General features: G+C 36.8%; 1 protein-coding gene across 2 annotated transcripts in view; it reads right to left on the bottom strand.

The window, feature by feature from the left end:
• Positions 1 to 11,161: 11,161 nt before the first annotated feature.
• Positions 11,162 to 24,636, bottom strand: part of LOC121857745 (tyrosine-protein kinase transmembrane receptor Ror2-like) — a 53,108-nt gene continuing 39,633 nt past the window's right edge. For both annotated transcript variants that reach the window (XM_042353874.1, XM_042353873.1), the window contains exons 6-9: positions 21,237 to 21,479; positions 14,256 to 14,446; positions 13,778 to 13,933; positions 11,162 to 13,088 (exon numbers count right to left, since the gene is read on the bottom strand). In XM_042353874.1, the coding sequence (XP_042209808.1) occupies positions 12,186 to 13,088; positions 13,778 to 13,933; positions 14,256 to 14,446; positions 21,237 to 21,479 (1,493 nt within the window). In that variant the 3' untranslated portion in view covers positions 11,162 to 12,185. The remainder of the gene's footprint in view (positions 13,089 to 13,777; positions 13,934 to 14,255; positions 14,447 to 21,236; positions 21,480 to 24,636) is intronic.

Below are 24,636 nucleotides of genomic sequence, written 5' to 3'. Positions count from 1 at the left end.
CATACCAATTCTGAAAATAATGTACTGTACTGTCAATGCAGGATATGGGATTCAAACTAAATTAAAAGGATTAAGTAAGACAAGATTTAATTCAAGTATTGTATTGCTGTGTTGGAATGTAGTTACAGAACTAAGCCTTATGAAGACCGTAAAAAAAGTTTTGAGAGTTTGCACAAATGTTTACAATTCCATGCCATTCATTAAATATACAGTAGATATAGAACTCCTTGCTCTATTAGATTTTCTGTGGACAAATGTGGACTTACAAATTGTAAAGACAGCCATTTTCTTTTTAAATTTCAGTTATCTTATATTAGCAAGTGTTATATCAGCACATCATAAATGTAAATATACTATGGGAAGACACTTTACACACTGTGGGCAGAAACACGGGTAACGAGCTTGAAACTCAATGTACCTTGAGTTTAATTGAAATCACTTCCTATATGGACTGTGATGATTAAAAGCCAAAAAAAATGGTTTCTTTCAAGACTCATCAGTCATGGATGGATTATTACAGTAGTTGATGACTATTTTTTTAACTAGTGTACAGTAGTTGATTTATATTTCTAAGTTGTACAGTACCAGTAACTATAAATGAACTTGGCTCCACATTCATTATTTAAATTATAAAGGTGTTCATAAATAATTTGGCTGTATGTAAGCATACTATATGTATGTATGTAACTCATATAACTGAAACTTGGACAGTTTACAAACTTTTCCAAGAGATCAGGAGCTTTAAATATACAACTAATGACTTTTTAATAATCATTTTATAACTAAATGGCAACTGTGCAGGTCACCTCATTCCAGTTAACAAGAATTCAAGTTGTCTATTGACAAAATGCTGACAGTTTATATACAAAACACTTGATTCAAACTCAGGTGATTCAACATCCAAAGGGGACATTACTCTTATACAATAGTGCAATGTTAAAAAACATGTAAAGAATTTGCACAATAAATAAATATGCATATAAAAATATGATTTCACTCTGATCGGTAGTTTTGTACATGTGATCAGGGAAAAAATAATTCCAAATGAGATCTATGGTCCTTTAGTTTCTAGAATTCGTAACAGACTTAGTTTGCAAACATACACAGAGTTCCACTGGTGCCTTTCAGTCTGGATCTACAGGTTGACCATCGATTATCTAGCAATCAATGGCTCAGCACCATTGCTGGTCTGGATGAAATGTCTAGGAGACGGAAATATAAAATTTCCAAAGTTCTGAACCCGGGAAATTCCCACGCACCCTCTGCATTATTTACTGAACTCCCACTTTTGTTTTCGTTTTACCAGTCTACCATCCTCCCCTCAAAACATTTTATTTGCAATTAATATTTCTAATTAATCTTATTTAACCCCAACTATATCTGCAAAAATGAGTGTTAGTGGTGGTACAAAATGCAAACATCATTCCTTATCAATACTGTACAGGAAAAAGTAGAGCATTTGAAAAGGCTCATGTCTGTGACCCTCTATTTCCCATAAGACAAACAGTCATTCCAGTCATTCTTTACTTTATTCTCTTCCCCACTGATTGGTCTGTTAGCTGCTTGGGCGATCGGTCACATTTCTGTTACTTGACTGGCTTCAGAATTTCCCCCCTCCGGCCAAAAATTAACAAAAATTTTTTATAACAAACAATAAAAATAATACATAGCATATCATAAAATACAGCAGCATATATTTCATTTACAAAAAACAGCTCTGGGCTGGCGACAGAGATATAAGTCCAGTGCCTCCGCACATGATCTTCAATTAGTTTTTTCCAATTTTATTGTTATTCCCCTATTTATGACGGGGTGAAATGTCGTCTATCGAGATCATTATAACATGGGGTTCAAAAGAATATGTTCCAAGCAACACTCACCACATCATTAAGAAAAAGCCTGGTCATCATTACATGTCTCCTTCGAGGCTAAGGGAACTCTTGGAGTAGGAGTGGAGGCGTCACTTCAACTCCCACGCAACCTCTGGGGTGTCTCAATGCTGCCACACAGTCTCTGGGGCACCTCAATGCCACTTCTCAAATACAGAGACAAAGCACTTTACAGTCACAAAAAATGGCAAAAATCACTTGTCACCAAAACAGAGTACAATATGAACGTTAGGGATGTCCTCTCACTGTAAGGTAAAAAATTTACCCAATGATGATAAGTAACAACACAGATACCGACTGATATAATCATTGAAATACTGTACATGATCGCGGTCATGTGGGATCACCATAGAACATAGCTTGCTACTGTAGTGCATCGGGTGGCCGTGTGATAAGAGTTCATGTTGATTACAAAAAACATGAGCGCCGTCACTCAGCCATCCTGTGCACTACAGCCACATGGCTGATATGCATATCCCCGTTATTTTTTTTTACCTTACAGTGAAAGGACATCACTAATTCACATTGTACTCTGTTTTGGTAACTGCAGTGATTTTTGCTATTTTTTTGTGACTGTAAAGTGCTTTGGCCAGATGATGACCATCGTTTATGTGGATTCTTTACATTGTAGATAAAGGGGTGGTCTTAAAACATCACCATCGTTAAAGCGGAATATCGTAGATAGGGAGATTGTATTCAAATTATTTTTTCCATAACACCTGTAGTTTCATTACATGTATCAATGGTAACTTGAGTATGCATCTCACAGCTGACAGGCAAATTGTGTTATGGGGTTTTCTACAGCACTACAGTATTACTCATGTACTTGTGTGTACACACACACACACACACACACCTCTCTTTTCCATTGGTTTAATTGCTGCATTATTATGTGTGTTTATGTTCAGGACAATATTAATAAAGTTTATTCTTGTGTTATGATGTGTATTTGTTACATTGTAGTCAAGATTTTGTTGGATAGGAACCTACACTTACAGCGCTCACCAAAGTTGTGGTGGATCAAGTCAAGTAGCTAAAGTCATGTATAAAAAACACAAACCAAAAAACAACTAATGAAACAAAGTTGTTTACTTTGACCTACCTGAGTTCTAATACCATACTTTGTTGTTACCTTAGTTCTTCATAACAGCTTGCAAATATCATGGAATGAGAGTTTGCTTGGATAGTTAGCATTTCATGGTCCTTTGGGCAACTTGTGTCACCTCAACGACATGTTACCTCCATAAGGAGCCTTGTGTAGGGTGTAAATATGGGCGATAATATCCTGGGGATCTGCCGTTTGGGTGACATGCTTAGTAAAGCGACCACAGCACTGAAAAGTACGCTCGTTTTATGGGAAATTCCACTGGAGATCAGGCACATTCACCCTCCTCTCGCAATGTTATGGACACTGTTAATTTGGTAACTTATATAGTGTTTCTGTATGAGAGGGCTAGTGGCCAAATTAACCATACAGTATTTTAATTTCTTCCATCGAGCCAATTAAGATGTGTATCAAAGAGGCGCGGCCAAGTACATTACTGATGGACCAAGTGCCCCGCCAATATTTTTGGTGCTCACTGTATATAATGGGAGTACCCGGTATGGGAAAATTGGGTTCAATATATGAAATATCAATTTACATTAAAATTTTTGTTTATATGTTTTACTGATTTTGTAGCATGCTAGGGCGATTTAGTTAGCATGAAGAAAACATCAATAGTCTGGCAAAACTATTGGTCCAGCATGCTATTGGTCCCAACGATGCCAAAAATCGGTAGTCAACCTGTACCCAAATTTGATACAGTACAAGTTCCATTAAACAACTTCTGTACAAATACATGTATTACAGATATCAAATCATAAGAAATAATGACATTGTGCTTTTCAAGCAACAGACTTGACAAAGACTTGTGTTTGTCAAAGTATACTGCAGGAGAAAGCAGTATGAATGACTTTTCCATGAACACAGACCTTAAAATACAGCAATGTTTGGGTCTATACTGATGACACTGTTAAACAGCATACATATGACATGTGTCTTTAATACATCCCACAAGCCAGCTCTGGGAAGCACCAAAATGTATATGCAAGAATGAAGTCATACGATATCATTCAAGGGAAATATTGATAACTTTTATACATTCATAATCAGTACACTAGAAGAGACATCAAAAGTTTTACAAACTGTACAGGACAGTTTTGGCCTATCATTCACATGTACACATCCCCTCACATTTTATTTGCACTGCAGACCTATGGTCTTAGACAGTTGTTGAGGAAATTCAAATACTGTATTCACAATCCACTCACACTGGTAGGGATTTTTTCATAGAAAATATTGTGTTCAGAGCAGTACTACTAATGTATAACTACAATTGCTTACATACAGATTCTGGACACATTTATGTAGACACCTTTAAATAAATTTAGTCCCTGCAAAACATCCTCTTAAAAGTATGTTAAAAAAGGAACTCAAATATAAAATTAACTTAAATCTACTATCCATCACCATACAAAGAAAAAATAAATAAAGCACTTCACTTTGACTAGCTTACTAATACATTAGAAATATAAATATAAATAAATATATATATATATATATATATATATATATATATATATATATATATATATATATATATATATATATATATATATATATATATATATATATATATATATATATATATATATATATATATATTTATGGCTTTGAGCTCGGACCAGACAAATTATGTTAAAATCAACTCGCTAAAATCTTGCTGTCTCAAGAAATCATGAGATTATAGACAAATGAGATGCAAGATGACCATAATTGTAATTAAAATTTCTATTTTGAGAAAGTTACAAATAGGAAAAATCTTACCTGTGACTTGACAATTTCTGATTTCATAATCTCTCGTTGTCAACTCTGGACCATAATACTCATAGGGCAATTACTATGAACCACTTGTAAATAATGGGATTATAGTACAGCTTTAATCTCCATCCTAAAAATGTGCATTCTTTCCCAAACATCATCACAGTTTTTATAATTACCAAATGCTAATAATTACATGATAGTTTAAGCCTTAATTGTACTTCAGTAGAGTCACACAATTATGTGTACACTATTATAATTATGATTTTGCAATAGTACGGTGACCTAAATTGCCTCCATATATTCTGATAAGATGCAATAGACCACAAGCAGCTTCTCAATCATGGTGTGGTGATGCTCTGTGAGGGAGCACACTTTGCATTTATATCCTTATGCACGTCGTGTGAGCAGCCCTGCGGCATGGTCAGAGACAGATTATCGTTCCATGTACACTAACCCTGGTGAAACCCCAAGATGCCTCCTAAGTGAATTGCCTCATCACCATCCCCTGAAACTTCTGCCAAGAAGTCAAGCAACAGGTGCATTTTGAAGGAAAAAGTTATTATTTAAGAACTTGAACATGGTAAGTGCAATCGTTGTTACTCATCAGCATGAGGTAAATGAGAGCACCTGCATTCAAACTACTGTATTTGCCGGCATATAAGACGCACCACCACATAAGATACACCCCTATTTTACAAGGATATTTTATGTAAAAAAAATTTTTAGTACGTTTCATCATACATTTATTGAAAGTGATTTTAAAGTGGTTTTGTAGGAGAAAAAATATGATTTTGTGCATGTAAATGCAATATACACTGGAATCAAATAGGAAATCATATATAGTAACATTATACGAACCCAACTCTACCTCTGATTAGAGCAGCTGTGTGGCTTGTATATATTTTGGTCAAGAGAATTACCGACAGGATGTGAAACTCATATTTTTGGCTGTGATATTTTGTGTTGCCGCGATCTGCCACCAGGGTGTAGCACCATCGTTATTGTTTTGGCGTCATCGACTCATTGCAAATGGCTGACTGGCAGCTGAACTTTCTGTTAAAATTTCTTTAATGTTTCTAGGGCATTTTCATTTAGATAATAAACAAATGTTTCTTAAAGGTAATACAGTCCTTAAATAATGTAAGATAATAAACAAATGTTTCTTAAAGGTAATACAGTCCTTAAATAATGTAAGACTTGTATCTGGTGTGGGTTACGTATGCTGGGGAAGGAGGTACAGTGAGATGTTGTGAGCTTCCCTCTGCCGTTAAGCCAATGTAAGCCATTATTTACGTCTTCGGCAAATTTGTGATAATAGATTGTGATAATTTGGCTTGTTTTTCAGTATTTTATTATTATTAATATTATTAGTAACACAATTTTTGCGCTTAGTGGACTACTGCTCATCCCAAACTTCCTAGCTAGGCACCTCTGCCTACGGCGCTCGGCCTCCCATCCATAATACGGGCGCATTAGACGCAGGGTAATTTATGATAATTTTTTATTAAACGTGTCTTATACGCCGGCAAATATGGCATTTAGCAGAGTGCAGGGAAAGTTAAATAGGCCAACTCCATGCCATCAATTCCCCAAACCTTCAAACATTTGATGGTGTGGGCATAGTTAGGCTCCCTCACACAACCTCACCCAGATGTTAGCAGAGAGACCCCGCATCACACAACTTCACCACTGAGTCATCTTGCACGACATCATGCCACATCACAACTGCATCATATGACTGCTGCTGAACCATTACATGGCTGCAAGTACCTGTATTTCTACAGAATGTAGAATGATTTGTGTATTTTTCAGAATCTGTCTCCCATTTTCCCAAAGAAACCATGTGCCTGTACTGTGCTGTCTTGTAATAATGTAATTATATGACTCCACTGTAATACTGTACAAGAAAATTTACATTATATTGTGCAACTTGATACGGCAAGTTTAATTCATAAATAACAAATTCAAACATTAGAATAAATAAAATAAAATTTTGATGCAAATTCTGAAAAGAAGAAAAAATAAAATAAAATGCTGTACACATAAAATTGAGATGGGGAGAGAAAGTGGCTACAAAATATTAAATATACTGTAATGTGATTTCATTTGGTACAGCGTTAACTCTAGTACAATAAGCACTCGGTGCTTTTTAAAGTTTACAGTGTTTCTCTGTCAGTATTACAAAATGCTATCCTGGATACAAATATGTTACCTAAATTCATAATGAAAATTAAGACTTTCTACTTTGGAATGTAAATAGAAAATAACAACTTTGAATATCTTACATGTGACTGAATCCCCTTTAATGGGTCCATGTACACGAATTTCTGTTTGGTCACGCACAGCTTTCTGTTTCTTTAGAGCAATAATACTGTCAAAAGAAAATTATGAAATACAAGACTGACACACTAAATTAAATTACATACCCTGATACATATCTTTTCTTCGGGACCAAACCTCAGATTATCTTATTTACTAATTATTATGTCAACTCTGGAAAGCTGTAAATTAGACATTAGACTCTCCTTTCCTTTTCTTCATTTTAATGTAATTTCTACCACATTGCTCTGGAAACTATTTAAGATATCTTAAAAAGTTTACAGTAAAATCATTAGTTTCCTGCACAGTATGACACTTATAGTTCAAGGGAGAGTGATATCTTAACACTACTCTCACCTCATTCTCTCAACTTTGTGTTTACAAGAGAAGTAAGTTCTCTATTAACTTATTATAAGACAATATTGTGGCTTGAGCTATATTACAAAAGAAGATATTACCAACAGATTAATTAAATCAGAGATAATGACTGAAGATTGTATATGGAACCTCATTAATATTAGTTAAATTTAAAATAATTGCAATTGAAATGCTAAAACACATGCAATGTTTAAGAATTTAAGGACCAAATCACTCTTTCCTTACTTTTTGTTCAACTTGTGTAATGAACTTTTAATCTTCCATATACAGTATTTGTATTGCTAAAAAAAATTAAATTTAAAATCATAACTATAATATACAGTACTTCAACTTAAAATTCAGATGCCAATATACAGGTACAGTACTTTCAAAATATTTAATTAGGAAAATGCTACAATTTCATTCACTAATAAAACCAGCTAGCATTTCTTGTTATCTTCAAATATCACAAAGGCTACGAAAATAAAATCCATACTCTGAGCCTACAGTATTTGGGAAATACAAATTTTGCTTCTTAAACAACCATTCTCGGAATAAAAGAGTATATATTTACATCCTATACAGAGTAAACCCTCATTTTTACGCGAGGTTTTGTCCCTATAGGGATCACATAATTATGAAATCATGTACCATAACTGTGAATCCTTATGTAATGGTACAATAGGGAGTACATTTGGGAAACCACTGATACTATCCATTACTGTACTGCAATTTTCACCCTCATCAAGAGATGTTATACATCCTTATACTGTACAACATTATCTTTACATGAAAATGCCAAATTAAAATTTTTTTTTACTAGTGATCAAAAGATCAGTGTAATGTCTTTGTGAAGAGGGCTGGTAAGTGTGCTGTAAAATGTACTGCCACACAACCACATACTTTTTCCTATTTCACTGTGTAACAAATATTAATGTAAGAAAAAAATTAAATACCCGGTAAAATAAAACCTCCCAAAGCCCGTGGTATATACCTAGTATTTGCATCCCACCTTGAGTACATTCTCTGTGAGGAGGAAGAGGGAGTGAAAACTGGGCAAGTTACGGTTGTATTTATAGCAGGGGATGGGGGAGGGGGGCATATGTGTGTAGAGCAGTGGTCCCCAACCTTTTGTAGGCTCTGGGCCACATTTGTCATTGTAAATATAATGGAGGGCATCAAAACTTTGGATCTACATTAAAAAAAAACTCATATATACCAAACAGCTACAGGTGCTCCTCTACTTACAAACGAGTTACATTCCTGAGGCTTGTTTGTAAGTCCAATTGTTTGTAAGTCCAACTTTACTCTTGTAGATACCAAACATATTACAAAAAATGAAAAGATTATGGATATTTAGTACAGCTATATCCTTTAATACAGCCTTAAAACCTGGCTCACTCTTCTCCTGTTAGGTAATGTTTGTTCTATCTGGAATTTTCTTCAAAATAATCCAGTCTCATCCACATTTTTTTAATTTTTTTATTTTTTAACGGGGATTAGCCCACGTGGGCACAGGTCACTGACCCACATTGGGGCCTGGGGGACAAAAATGAAATAATAATAATAATAATAAAAATAATAATAATACGGTAATAATAATAATAATAATAATAATAATAATAATAATAATAATAATAATAATAATAACAATAATAATAATAATAATAAAGAACCAAAAAGAAAAAAAAAAAAACCCCAAGAGTGAGAAGCAATATACAGTATGTATGTTCTGTTGTCAGGTAACCCCCCGTCAGTAATGATGTTTGTATCTCTGAAAATTTGTAAGTCGAAGTTTCTTAAGTAGAGGAGCATCTGTATATGCCGTTTTACACTAGTCTGTTTAACTGTTACTGGTTACATACTTTTACATTTACTCTTGGATCATGCTAGCTCTCTCTCTCTCTCTCTCTCTGGGCCCCGGTCTGTGGTAAATACACATGTCCTGTACACGATAGATTTCAGACAAATGGGGTTCCTCTCTAAGGTCGTATCAAGTTACTACATATTTTCATTACTTTCACTCTAACAGAGATTCTCAATTACTTCACAATTTTCTAATAAACCCTTGCGGACTCCCTAATATGACTCCATGCTAAGGGTTGGGGACCATTGGTGTAGAGGGTTAAGTGTCTGCATGAGAAAGTTTAAACAGTTGACAGTACTGTACAGTATTTCTATACTAATAGTATTATTGTACATAAAGTTGTAAATGAGTCGTTACAAGAAAGCAAGTACTGTAGTAATACCTCTGCTAACTGGAATCCTTCAAACCCAGAACTCTCCGATAGCTTTGGGAACGATTTTCTGAGGGGCCCATTTTCCGAAAATTCTGAGAAAATTTTCCCGATACCCGGAAAATTCCAGGGATGGGGGGAGTTTTTTCCGGGTTTGAGAAATGAAAATCAGGCGCATTTTCCCCGAAATTCCAAGAACATTTTTCTGTTACCCAGAAAATTCTGGGGATGAGGTAATTATTCCGGGTTCAAGAGATGATGTAATGGGCAATTTCTGAAACTTCCAAGAAAATTTTTCCATTACCCGGAAAATTCTGGAAAATTCCTGGGATGAGGGATTTTTTCCGGCTTTGAGAAAGTCGTCTGGTTACCCAGAAATCTCTCATTCCCGGAAGTGCTCCTCACCATTTGTTCCATCTAACAGATATCACTGTAATGTATGTCTAATGTGTGAATATGTGTACATGCATGTATATTTATGCATAGTTATGTGTACAAAGAGGTACTAAAAGTAATGTATTTATGAGTGTATTTGTACAAAATAATGTGTATTTGTAGGAGTATGTCTTAGAAAACATGTAAGTCTGTATAAATAATGTTTGGAACATTTTATAAAAATATTATTATTTTTCAATGTAACATATATGATTTACTGCAACATTAAGTTGTTTGTGAAATCCTGCAAATATGTAAACTCTCTTTCAATATACAGTGGGGTATGCTATAACGAACGGATCCTACTACGAATATTCCTATAATGAACGGTTTTACCTATAAAATTGAGAATGCTATAACGAACGCAACTCCTACAACGAACGAGGATGAATACCGGACTATTTCGCCTGGCGCATGAATATTGTTATACCGCGACCCACAACAAGAGCGTCAGGCGCCATCTTTGTCTCATTGTGTAGCCAGTGCACCACTGTTATTGTTGAAATTTCGTCTTTTGATGTGGAAATTGGCGTTATTTGTATAACTATTTTGTTATACAAGTATACAATTGTAACAATGAGTCGTCCAAAGCGAGTGAGAAAGCTAATAACCCTTGAAACTAAGAAAGAAATTATAAAGAAACGTGAGAATGGAAGAAGCATTGCGAAACTTAGTGATGAATATGGGATGGCTAAATCGACTATATGTACGATTTTGAAGAATAAAGAGGAGTTAAAAACTGTGCAAGTGGCTAAGGGAATCTTTAGACTTAGCAAAGCAAGGTGTAATGTGATTGAAGAGATGGAAAATTTACTCTTAGTGTGGATAAAGGAGAAAGAAATGGCAGGTGGTAACATTAGTGAAGCTATAATTTGTGAGAAGGCTAAACAATTGTTTGAGGACCTTAAAGCCAAGACTCCCAGTGGAAGTGATAGTGCTGTGCCAGTGTTTAGGGGTACCTGCATGCTGAATAACACTAAGGTAAGATAAAGTACCGTATTTTTTACATTTTCCACAGAATTTTTTCAGTGTTAAGCGGTTGTATTTGGGGGCCTGGAACGGATTAATCCTATAACGAACGAATGCTATAACGAACGAGGTTCTGGAACCAATTACGTTCGTTATAGCATACCCCACTGTATATAAACTGTATCTATATACTGTATATGTATATATGTTGGGCTCATAAACCGAAAAGCGACCACAACGCATTGTGGTTGTTTTCAAAATAACCAGAAAGAGAAATTTTGCGTTTGGATTTTACTTTAACCTAACCTAACTCAATATATCAACTGTTGACTAATGCACTGAATACACCACCTGCATTTGTCATCTTTCACTTGGCTAGTTTTGGCAGTAAACCATACTGTACAGTATATCAATGAAGATCCTATTACTAATAAATTTTAAGCATTACATTAGCTATGAGATTTTCTTACAATATGTAGTTTTAAAAAGTTTGTGCTACTTGTTCAAACATGATAAAGAGAAGAGTAAATAATTTTCCTCACATTAAACATTGGAGCCCCCCACCATGGGATCACTATGTGAATCATTTATATAAAAACCATGTTGGTGTGGAGATACAGTGTTTAAAAAAGGAGCTGTATTCATTATCATAATGATGTGAATCTTGTTATATCAAATCGCGTAAGAATGAGGGTATATCACACAAGTTAAACCGAGCATTCAAAAATCAACATCCTTCAAAATTTTTCATTTACTGGTAAGTTGTCATCCTCCAAATTCTACATTTCAGGAAAAGGGAATTCATTGTAACCTGTAAAAATGTCCCATAAACTGTACCATGAAGCAATGGTGGAATATTAAAGAAAAAGCTGTTAAAAATATACACCAGTTTTTCCCAAGTTCTAAATCTGCTGAAAATTTTCAAAATAAAGTCAGTGGAGGTACAGTATCATATTTCCAAGACATCTGTTAAAATCAGAATAAAATAAATCTGTTTATCTTCAACTGTTTAAAGGGTATTTACTATTGCCTCACTTGCTACTAAAATTTCTGATGCCTGAAATAATATGGTAACAATATTCTAAAACCAAATGACTTCCATCAGCATGTAGTTTAAGTATTCTGAACAGAAGGCTCAGGTGCACAAGAACATGGGCGGGGGGTGGCAGGAGCCGAACCTGACATGGCTGAACTAGGTGGCGGTATGGGTACCATTACAGATCGACCAGCAGACAGGTCCATCAATGCTTGATGTAAGACAGAAAACGATGGGCGGTCGTGTGGACGCCGTTGCCAACACCAAGTTAAAACTGCATATGCCTCAGGAGGACAGTGATCAGGACATGACAGGATACCTCCTTCCTTCAAAAAACATACAACCTGCTCATGAGTCATTCCATAATATGGTTGTAATGCAAAAGAAAATATTTCCCATAAACAAACCCCATAGGCCCAAACATCACTTTCAACTGTATATTTGTTGTACAAAATGCTCTCTAAAGGCATCCAGCGAATAGGAATGGCATCACTGTCATCACCTCTATAGTAGTCAGCAATGTAAATCTTCTGAGATAGACCAAAATCTGCAATCTTGACTGTCATATCTTCCCCAATAAGACAATTTCTGGTTGCAAGATCTCTATGAACAAATTTTCGGTCTGAAAGATATACCATGCCTGATGCAATCTGTGTAGCAATCCACAGCATGTCCTTATATGTCAGTTTAGTGTCACTAAATGTGTCCCCATTAGAAGAACGCACTATGTAGTTGGTGGGGGAACATGACCTAAGGAACTCATTGAGATCCCCACGACCCATGAATTCAAAAAGAAGGCACATGGGACGTCCTACAGCACACACCCCGAGCAATCTTACAATGTTAGGATGATCAAACTCTGCAAGTATGCATGCTTCACGCTCAAAATCTCCAAGCATATCCTCCGATGCTTCTTCCTTCAGTACTTTAACTGCCACCATCGTTAGTTCTTCTCCAGACATCAGTCCTGGTGCCTTACCCTGCAATACCAAAAAATGTGTTGTAATATTTGCTTGGTAGAGAAGCATTCCTTTAATATTATGATGTGTATAAGCTATGTGATACTCATGCAGTGATATTAGTATCAGACATTATGAATACTGGTGTATATTCACACACACACACACACACCCCAAACAGCTGAAAATCACATTGAAAATCTAGTTGCTCGCAAGACTTTTTTGTGTGCCTATCTGCACATAGTGTACATATATACTGTACAGGTTTGAAATTTTAATTTGCATTTCTGATTAGTATTCTTACAGAAAATTAAGAAAAACCATATTTCTTTGCAGTAACTTGCTGATAAATGTTAATCCCTTCACTTTGGGGATGCCACTTTTAACCATACAAAAGGGGTTAAGGAAGTCAGTCTTGGTAAGCTCAGTCCATTTCACATTTCTGGACAAACTTCACCATAATTTCCCTATGAAAAAGATAACATCATGTGGTCAGCTCAGTCTGTTTTACAATTTTAAAAATCAAACTAAAAATTATATATGAATAGACTGTCATGCCCTATTGGATTTATTCTTACCAAGTAAGTTTTGATGAAATTCCTGATCTTGTGATGATACTAGCTTTTACATTTATCTGATCAACATTAATCCTGACACATGCCAACACTCACTCTTTTTTTTCTCTATAGCATACTGTCTGTTTCACACACCTGGAAGACTCTGCCAAAGGCACCTTGCCCTAGATCCCGTATGTAGATGATGCTGTTACGGTCATACTGAAGTTTTTCAAGCTTTGGGTTGAGCTGTGCACAGGTCTGATGGTAGGCAGAGTTACGGGGCAGCTTGGTCAAGTCTATATCTGCCTCCTGATAATGATAAAACCAATGGGGAGGGTAAGCAAAGTTAAAGAGAACAAAAACATTACCAATTCCACAATCAATATTCCTAAGTAGTGATCTAAAATGCCTTAGGCTAACTATGTGCATGTGTCCAGTATACTGTACTGTATATTACTGTACATTCAAACATGTGTCTTATTCTGAAAACTGGCATGAACACCAGCCAAACAAACTAGATCTCCAAAACTGTAGAGGATGCACATTCCTTTGAACATGATCTTTAAAACTACAGGAGGTCACTTTAACAATAATATTAATTCAACAGATACTATAATAAGAATTTTCTTACCTGGGTGTTGGGGGATGAGTAACCATGACGGGAGTGCATCAATCTGTGAATGAGCAAAGCACTCAAAGACAGGAGAAGGAGTCCTCCAAGCCCAGCACCTCCTGCAATTAATATCAGCCATGGACTAGGCAATAATTTGCCATGTAACTGATCATGTGGAAACATACTGCTATCTATACCATGGCCCTCACCTATGAAGAGAGAGAGAGAGAGAGAGAGAACAAGTTAAATCTTTAATAATGTAAAATCATGCTAATGTATCATTATATCACCAACAAATTATGAAGCATTTGAGACTTTCTTCATCCATTATTGTGTTATCTTGACCACAGAAGCCTTTTTGTACCTTCAAAATTGAAATGCTTATAAAACTAGAGCTAAAGCAGAGTGGCTTATCCTCCCAACCTATGATCTTGACTGACATCTGAGACCTTGACCTCAAGACTACCAAAATCTTCTCCCTATACTGAAAAAAGGTCCTCTTATTAAAATGCCCTGAATAAAACAGATGTTAATATGTTGACATGGTTTCAGTGGCGGACTGGATCAAAAATTTCAACCGGGAAAACTTGTAAAAGAGCCCACTCTTTTTTCTTTTTTCCGTTATTTCCAAAGTGTTGAAGGGAAATTAGACAAATTTGATACTGTACAGCACTAAAAATTTTTTTTTAAATAATATATATTAATTGAATCTAAATAAATCTATTTTCTACATAGAAATATACAGTACACCCTCACTTTACGCGGTTAATTCAACCCACAGGGTACCGCGGAAAGTGAGAAACACGTAAAGTGAACAACATAACATATGGGATTAAATGAAATAGAGACCGGCTGACCCCCAAACTCCACTTTTTCCGACACAATACCTATGTTCTAGTAAAAATAACATCTAAATTTTATAATGGTATGCTCACACAATAATATTTAAGAGAAATACAGTCGCCAAGTTAATGTCCATTCAAATAATGGACTCAACTCCCTCCCCCTCTTCTCACACTACACTCGCTGGCTCTTCCCTCTCTGAGAATTTTTTTGGGGAAAACCACTAGATTTTAAGGTATAGTAATAATAATACCTCAAACTAAAGTTAGGATAATATAATTGACATTGCTGGATTCCTTGTAAGACCAGGAATATTTTGAATATAAATGTCATATATTTTGCTCAAAAGATAACATATTTACTCAGAGTAAACAAAATACTTACATTAGATCTAAAATTTGTATGTCTAATGCAAAATCTATGATGTTTATATTCAAAATGATCTTCAAATTGTAAGAATTCCAGCAATGTAAATTATATTCTGGCCGGGTAATTTGTATGAATTTTATAAGCTAAAACAAATATCTTCAGTTAATAAAAAAAAAAAATATTCTTCACGACACTATCTGTCAATCAAAGTACCCCACCTTGCCTCCCCCCCTCTTCCAACCGTGCCAGATGGTCAGTCGGTCCCTCCCTCCCCCCCAACCCTCCCTACCAGATAAATGTTTGGGAGAAACCAGAATATTTACCTTTTTAGTAATAAATAACACCTCAGACTAAAGTTAGGATAATATAATTGACATTGCTGGATTCCTTGTAAGACCAGGAATATTTTGAATATAAATGTCATATATTTTGCACAAAAGATAACATATTTACTCAGTAAACAAAATACTTACATTAGATATAAAATTTGTATGTCTAATGCAAAATCTATGATGCTTATATTCAAAATGATCATCAAATTGTAAAAATTCCAGCAATGTAAATTATATTCTGGCTGGGTAATTTGTATGAATTTTATGAGCTAAAACAAACATCTTCAGTCAATAAAAAAAAAAAATATTCTTCACAACACTATCTGTCAATCAAAGTACCCCACCTTGCCTCCCCCCCTCTTCCAACCGGCCAGATGGTCGGTCAGTCGGTCCCTCCCTCCCCCCACCCCCCACCAACCCTCCCTACCAGATAAATGTTTGGGAGAAACAAGAATATTTACCTTTTTAGTAATAAATAATACCTCAGACTAAAGTTAGGATAATATAATTGACATTGCTGGATTCCTTGCAAGACCAGGAACATTTTGAATATACACTTCATATATTTTGCACAAAAGATAACATATTTGCTGAGTAAACAAAATACTTGCATTAGATCTAAAATTTGTATGTCTAATGCAAAATCTATGATGCTTATATTCAAAATGATCATCAAATTGTAAGAATTCCAGCAATGTAAATTATATTATTTGGCCGGATAATTTGTATGAATTTTATGAGCTAAATAAAAAAATTATACTTCACCCGCGTAAAGGGGTACACGCACCGCGGAATGTTAGCATCCCTGGTTCCGGCAGGGTGGAAACGCGGAATGTGGGACCGCGTAAAGTGAGGGTTGACTGTATTTAATTAATCACTGATGAAATAAAGTCAATGGAAAGTTAACCTCATAAGAGAAGTTGAAATTCATTACTGTATGGTACAGTACAGTACATGTATTTTATAACTGATGACACACTGCACTGATACCTGACCTCCCCACTACCACCTACCTCTAATCATAGGCTCTCTTTACCCCCATTTACCCAAAATGTCTATACAGTATATAAGCCCTTCCCTCTTATCAACCTTAGGTCCCTCACAACCTAAATCCAGCCCTGGTTACCAGACTTTATCAAAGGTGACTGCTACGTGATGCCTCAAGGGGGAGTCCCGGCTGGAGTTCAGGTGATGTTGGTCAGGAGGTGATGTGAGTGTAACCTTACCTGTGACCTTACCCCACCCCCAGGCCCCCGCTCTGATTATCCATTCTCTGGGAACGGTTTCTCAAACCTCCTACTCAGGTATGGAAAGTGACAGCTACGGTCTGAAGATGGTGGGCCACACTGGTCAAGGCTGACAATGGGTCATCATGTTACCGATAGGTCAAATATTTGACCAATGCATGTGATACCTTTGCATCGGTCAGGATTTTTTGACCGATGCAAGTGCATCAGTTACATCAGCCTGTATCTGGCCCTGGTTGTCATAATTTTTCACTCGGTTCTTGCAATACTAAATCACTACCGGTAATTGAAATATTTATATGACAATTCAGCCAGGGGTGTCAGCTATTTTTGTATTAGGGCTATTGAAGCACGATTTTTTCTTTGTTGGGGGATTCATGGGAATTGTATATATATTCAATATATTCATTTGTGCTCTGATTAAGTTAAGAATGCTCTGACAGAACCATTTTAACATGTTAACAAGGTGATGGGATTCAGTTTATCAACATTAACTACATTTACATACCGTACAGTACTATTAGTCCAGACTTTTAGTTTAACATCATAGGAAATTTTTAGTGGCCTCTAACAATTCTGATGTTACAGAGGTACTTTAAGTATCTAAGTGTAGGAGTTGACCATTATTGTTTACCTTATTTACCTAATAATTCATAAGTTTCAATACTTCAATGGGGGAGGTTTTCATTACACTTTATCACATATGGGTAATAATATCAATTCTGTGTTGTCTTATGGCAACTAACCTACCTTTATATATGAGATATTGTCCAGGAGGTTAGTACTTCAATTATTTAAATATCTATTTGCATCAGTTTGGTAATGTAGATGGAGGAACTATTCTAGAACCTATTTTCTCTCCAGTCCATTTGCTCAACCTCCCCACACTTGTGTACAGGTATCCCTCGAGATACGGAAGTTTGAGAGGCGAATATTCACTTATACGAATTTCCTAAATAGATACCACTATTTTGAGAAACGAAAGCTTTCCCCGCTTTAACAAATTTGGGTCTGGGCAAAAATTCAAATTTCGCGTGCCGGGAATCAGCTGGAGCTGGAGTGACCATTTTGGGGAGAGAAGTGCAGAGATGTATTCTTGCTCACTGATCATATCCCCCTCCCACATCTCCCACAAGCCTGTGTCTTTTTTTCCACCATTCATTGTACTGTACTATAGGGGGCAGTGAAATTTTGCTCAAAGCTGCACTCTTCAGGCATTGTTCCTTATACATATCTAAGACTCCAAGCCAAATTTGAAGCTGATATGTCGAGGTTTAGTCTGCCGCATTTTCTACTGAAATTTTTAAATTTACCTACAGTACTAGCCAAACAGCCGCTGTGGCGGTGCAATGTTCTGTTCAGTGTTTATCAACTTTTTTTTCATATCTCTTATTTCATTTAAGTTGTCTTGTTCACAGAACCGGACAAGACTCCCTACACTGGCTGCCGCTTGTGACCGATACTTGATTAGTGATTATGCTGGAGCTGCCATTGCTACTGCCACCTTAACTGACTATGGCATTATCACAAAGGATGACAAGAGTCAGGTTATTGGACCACATAAGCTGCGGGATGCGAGACAAAAATACCGATTTAAGAGGCAAGAAATTGAGATGGCTAGTTTAGATAATTTGACGTCACTCTATTTTGATGGTAAGAAGACCGCCACTCGTGTGATGATAAAGAATGAGAAGACCGAGAAATGGAGTTCGAGGATGATGGTGAAAGATCATTATGTCATCATGGTTGAGCCTGGCAATGAATATCTCACACATGTGACTCCCAAGACTGGACACGGAAAGCAGATTGCCAAAACTATTCACGAGTTTCTGGTGGAGAAAAATCTAACCCAGCAGCCCATTGTGTGTGTTGGTTGTGATGGAACCAATGTAAATGTAGGATCAGAAAATGGAGTCATTCATCATCTTGAAATGTTACTTGGTCACCCGCTCCATTATTTCATATGTCAGCTTCACGGAAATGAGCTGCCTTTCCGCGCAGTTTTTTATCACTATGATGGTAAACCAAGTGGTCCTGAGCATTGGCGTGGTCCCATTGGAAAGCAGATCAAGGAGTCTTTGTCTGAGCTTCCAGTTGTCGCCTTCCAGCCAGTCAGTTTCCCTGATTTCCCTGTGTTTAATGATGAAGTGGAGAAAGATCTGTCCTGGGATCAGAAATACCTGTATAGGATTTGTAAAGGAGTTATCACAGGTGTTGTTGAAGATGACTTGGCTGCTATTGAGCCAGGTCCTCCCTGTGTGTCAAGGTGGAACACCTTATGGAGTAGAATCCTCAGGCTGTATGTAGCAACATCAAGACCCAGCCATGAGTTGAAAAGAATTGTCATTACAATAATAAAGTTCAGTGCTCCAATGTGGTTTTACATCAAGATACACCCTTACGTAACACACGGCTCAAGGAACGTATTCCAGTCCCTGCTATATATGAAACACCTGAATAGTGAGGAGGAGACGATAGTGAAGAAGGCTGTCCAGAGAAATGCATACTTCGCCCACACAGATCAACTTCTTCTTGGTATGTGTGCAGATGAGGACATGACTGTTAGAGAAAAAGCGATCTCAATGATAAGAAAAATTAGAGAGGAGAATCAGCAAAAGGAAGAATGCACTGGCAGATCTGAAGAGGAGGAGGAAGATTCTGATGCTGCTGTTGACGAGAATTTGTTAAACTATACTGATGAGGAGGGTAAAGATGGAGATGGGAATGAGGATGTGCCTCCTGTAGTCAACATGAGAAAGGTGGTGACTCCGAAACTAAAGTGGCAAGCAAAAAACTATCATTCCATGATTAACTGGAGGAATGAACTCAAGACTGAGCCTCCTTACATTGCTTCTCTGTCAAATCTACAGGTTAATGACATTCTTGAGACACCATTAGTGGTGCCCAAGTGGCCAAACAGCACTCAGGCGGTCGAGAGAGGCATAAAAGTGATGACTGAAGCTTGCACTGAAGTGACGGGATACGAATCGAGAGATGGATATATTAGGCAAAGATTATTGTCTAGGAAAATGATGCCAAGGTTCCGCACAAAAAAGAATTTCAATATGAACTTGTAATGATTTTCTATACGGTGTACCTGTAAAATAACATGTGAATTAAATCGATGTCACCCATGTAAAATTTATCATTATCCTGGAAAACATTAAATGACACCTAATTTTTGGTATACACTAAAAGTTGACAAAAAGTCGTTCGCGATGCGGCAGGGTAAGTATGCATGAAATGGCATGAAATTTTGCACAGGTGTTTGTTACAGCCATACAAACGATGCCTGAAAAGTGCAGCCTGCAACTCAAATAAAAAGTGTTTTTTCCCTGCCCCCTACTGTACTATGTGTGATGTGATATCTATCTGTGTATATTCATGCCATCCTTTAATTAATGTTTCGTTATGGCATCCAAGCATTCTGCTGAAACTTCTGCTACCCATATTATGCTGAAGACAATACAAAAGGCTGTGACTCTTGAGTCAAAACTGGAGGTAATAAAGCATTATAAAGCATTTTAAGCTTCCAGTCCCACTCCATAAGTGAATTTTCTTTCACTCCATCCACCTATGAGGTGTTCTTCGCTAACAACAGTGATGAAGTGGACAATCCTCCTCATCTTGCTTAGCAAGGGCATTATTCTGTCCACCCTCGTGGTGGTGAGCCCAGACTCCACTCCCAGCCCAGACTGCCCTAGGTAATGTACCAAAGTTAAACAGTATTTTATAATTTTTGTTATGTGTTACATAGTAATTTCATGTGTTAGGCAGTGAATTAGTGTATAGTTGTGTATTATTTATCATTAGTAAGGTAGGTTTTGTTCTTGTTTGTGAACTAATTTAGTGTTTTGGGGGTATGATATTGGGATATTTTTGTCATTGGGGAACCAAACCCCATTTTTTCCAATGTTTTCCTATTGGTGATACAAAAATTCATGTAACGAATGTTTTTTGGGGAACCTAACCCATTCGTATCTAGAAAGATACTGTACCTGTATTAGAGACCAAGTATTTGCGTATCATTGCTGTGGAAAATAAATTCCCTCAAGGGGAGGATTTTCCGACATAACCCCTTGAACTGAAAAGTGGGATATATAGTTGAAGATCTTGGGATGATAATGGTTCCCCGTTATTAATACTGTTGTCAAGGGAAGGGGATTAAAATTTCCGAGACTCACACATACTAATACTGTATGACTTACCACACAGAGGAATGCTACAATGTTGCCATCTAATGAGTGGATTCGTTGTGTAGCACCAAGGAGAGGGTTCTTCACCACCTGCATTCCTACAGTAATTTTCTGCATTTTGTACCTCTGGGAACACATCAGGTGGTCGATGGTGACTGTGTGGTTCTTGGGAGTCCCAACGTTGACAGGAAATACCATTATTGGTTATATTTCTGGTTCCAAAATACCAGCGTCCACGTCCTTTCCTACAGTCATCTGGTAAAAATATAAAAGTGAGAATTTTTGTTGTACAATGAAGTTTCATATGTGTTCTGTGACTAGGAATATAATACATCATAAAATAAGATAAAAAAAAATAGTACTGTAACTACCAAAAACATCATACCAAACAGGGAGGTATTACAGCCTGGGAAGATATTGGAAGCATAATGTGTTGTCTAATGGTAGACCCTGCTGCCATATGGCATCACAAAAATTGTGACCAAGTCCCAGGATGCTGATGTGACTTTCTGCCTCATTTCCACACAATTGCTGGGTTTCAATTGTTTCTCTTACTTTGACAACACAACATACATATATTATTTCTCGCTATTGATTTTTTATTTTTGCATTTCTTTACTGTTCTTTATTATTATTATTATTATTATTATTATTATTATTATTATTATTATTATTAGTGTTGTTATTATTATTGAAATCTAAGGAACACTGATTTTGTAAACTTATGACTACAAGGACATTTGTGCAGTTGCAGTACACACATGCACATGGTTGCTTTGACTTGATATAGTCAGAGCTGGAAGATGTGAAATTATTCTTATTATTCTTCATTTATCCATCAACCATACCCTTACAACTACCTATTCCTTTTATTTTCAATTTCATTTAGAGAACTCCTCCTGCTGTCACCTTTTTGAGAAATCTTAGGCCTTATTCAAAAGTCGGATCATGACTAATGCAAATTAAAGGCCTTTTGTGCCCTCACTAGGTATGCAGGGTTCCAACTGCCTACTTGTTCAACCCTCCCAACTGTTTGTTAGTAGGATTATAAAGAAATTGTGCAGCACAGAACAACAAAAATTTGCTGGATTCTAAATATGTTTTCCAAGTTTATTTGATTAGTTTTCTTGAGCCATTTCATTGATGTTTGCACCAAGTGTTTCTTTACCCTTTTGCCCTGGGCAACATAAGACTGCCGGATCCCCCACGCGAGCATTTTCAGCAAATATAATATTTCTTAAATCCACAGTCGAAAATTGGTATTTCAGACATAAAATTAGTACAGCCACTCCAAGCGTACTGTTGTGGCTGGTGGGCACGCAGTTCCTTGCGTCCACGGCCATCCCGACCATGACCTCGCTGAGGGGGTGGCTGGTAGGATGGGGAGGAGAAGTGACCGTCACTGTCTGTATCACTGTCCTCACCGCTGTCTGCCTCAACAAACTCGACATCAACTGGGTCGGTTTCCTCCCCATTACTCTCATCAACACCCAATACTATATCAATGCCACTTAAATCAAGCAACCCTTGATGAATATCACTACTGCTGAGGGTGTGGAGAGGCGAGGCAGATCTTGAGATGTCATAGGATTTGCATCCATCATGATAGCTGGTGGGTAACTGGACCACTAGACTTGGGACAAAGATTATGTATGAGTTGAGTTGTCAAGTAAATAAATATCTATAAACAAGGTGCAGTACAGGTGCACCCCCCCCCCTCCCCAAGTTTGTGGATTTTTATTTCGCTGTCCTTTATTATTAGCGGATGACACCCTAGGTGTACCCAAGAATGTCTGTGGGTAGTTTTAAAGTTGCTGGCATTTTCACGGCAGGGACAAGGAGCCATTCGTTATAGATACAGTAATTCCCTTTACCTGTATTGTAAATATATGTGTACGTACTTCATTTTTAGTCCATATAACACGCGGACTTTGAGCATATAATCAATGACCTCACCAGCCAGGACTCGAACCCTGGACCTAATGCATGGGACCAGGGAACGCTACCGACCATACCACAAGAGCACTCTTGTGGTATGGTCGGTAGCATTCCCTGGTCCCATGCATTAGGTCCAGGGTTCGAGTCCTGGCTGGTGAGGTCGTTGATTATAAATATATGTGTGTGTGTAAAAACACACACACACAAAATGCATACAAATAAAAAATAATCGGAAAATCCTCTCACAAATAATCAAAAACAAATTTATTAAAAATGTGAGTGTACCCTCAAGTCCGTGCTTTATTACTTTATTAATATAGCACGGACTTGAAGGTAGACTGTTACATTGTTAATAAATTTGTTTCTGACTATTTGTGAGAGTATTTTCCCATTACAGTGGTCCCTCCATTAACGAGTTAGCTCCCATAAGGACTTTCAGTTCGATTAACGACTACAAATTCTATTAACGACAGCCTTGCGAGAAACAGGTTTTGGTGTGCGCATCTGCTGATCGACTTGTCCGCCCAAAATCGGTTCTATGTTTACCTTTGTTTCCAGTGGAATAAACATCGAGTTTGTTGTGCTCTTGAATATTTTTGCATTTTTACATTAAAATTATTGGTCATTCTGAAATTTAGTTAACATATTGATAATATACAGTGCAGTGTTGGTTTAAATAAAATAATCTGTAATTACAGGTAGTAAACTTAAAATTTTATTGGTGAAATTATCGGTGTCCCTCTCCAAATAGGAGGACAAAGGATTTTCATGTTAGAGAATCTGTCACTCCAGATGTTCCTGACATTATTATGGAAGGTGATTCGCTTTCCAAGAAGCAATTAAAATGCTTCTCGTCTCCTCCTCCTCCACCCCCACTTCCAATTCCCTTCACTTTCTTTCTCCTCCACCTTTCACCTCAACTAGCAACATTCTACATACACACCTCAAAGTAAGTTAAAATACAGTACAGGTATTCTATTGTTTTTGTTCAATCCAGAATGCAACGTCTAGCTTTATACCTAGTTATGTTAATGCCTAGCAATAACTCGCCAGGCCAATATACAGGCAATTAAAACATCTAATAATTACTTAATACGTAATATTAGGAAGACACGTCACTACCTGACATTTAATTGCAATTCTCAACACACCCCCCCGCCCCCACTCTCCATCACACGCATTGCTACCGTCATCTTCTTGCCTGGCAAATCAGCTGTAAATGCGCACAAAGAAGGCTCCGCTAATTTGTGTTGTAATAGCTGAAATACTAAGAGCCATGAGGTTTTTATATTGGGTATTTATACATCTTAGCACGGTGAGGAAATCGAGTGACTTTAATTTTGTTTTTGTCTTTCAGATATTGTACTGTATTTGGGAAATTTTTTTATACTGTCTGGTCAGCATGGCGACGTCGGCTCGTCTTCTATTAGGAAGACAGTAGATTGATAGTGACTAATATCCTCTGCTTTCAAGT

This window comes from Homarus americanus, unplaced genomic scaffold (genome assembly GCF_018991925.1).
Source record: "Homarus americanus isolate GMGI-L3 unplaced genomic scaffold, GMGI_Hamer_2.0 scaffold16712, whole genome shotgun sequence".
Classification (NCBI taxonomy): domain Eukaryota; kingdom Metazoa; phylum Arthropoda; class Malacostraca; order Decapoda; family Nephropidae; genus Homarus; species Homarus americanus.
Note: the sequence above shows the minus strand (reverse complement) of the source record. Positions and strands in the feature narration are given on the sequence as shown.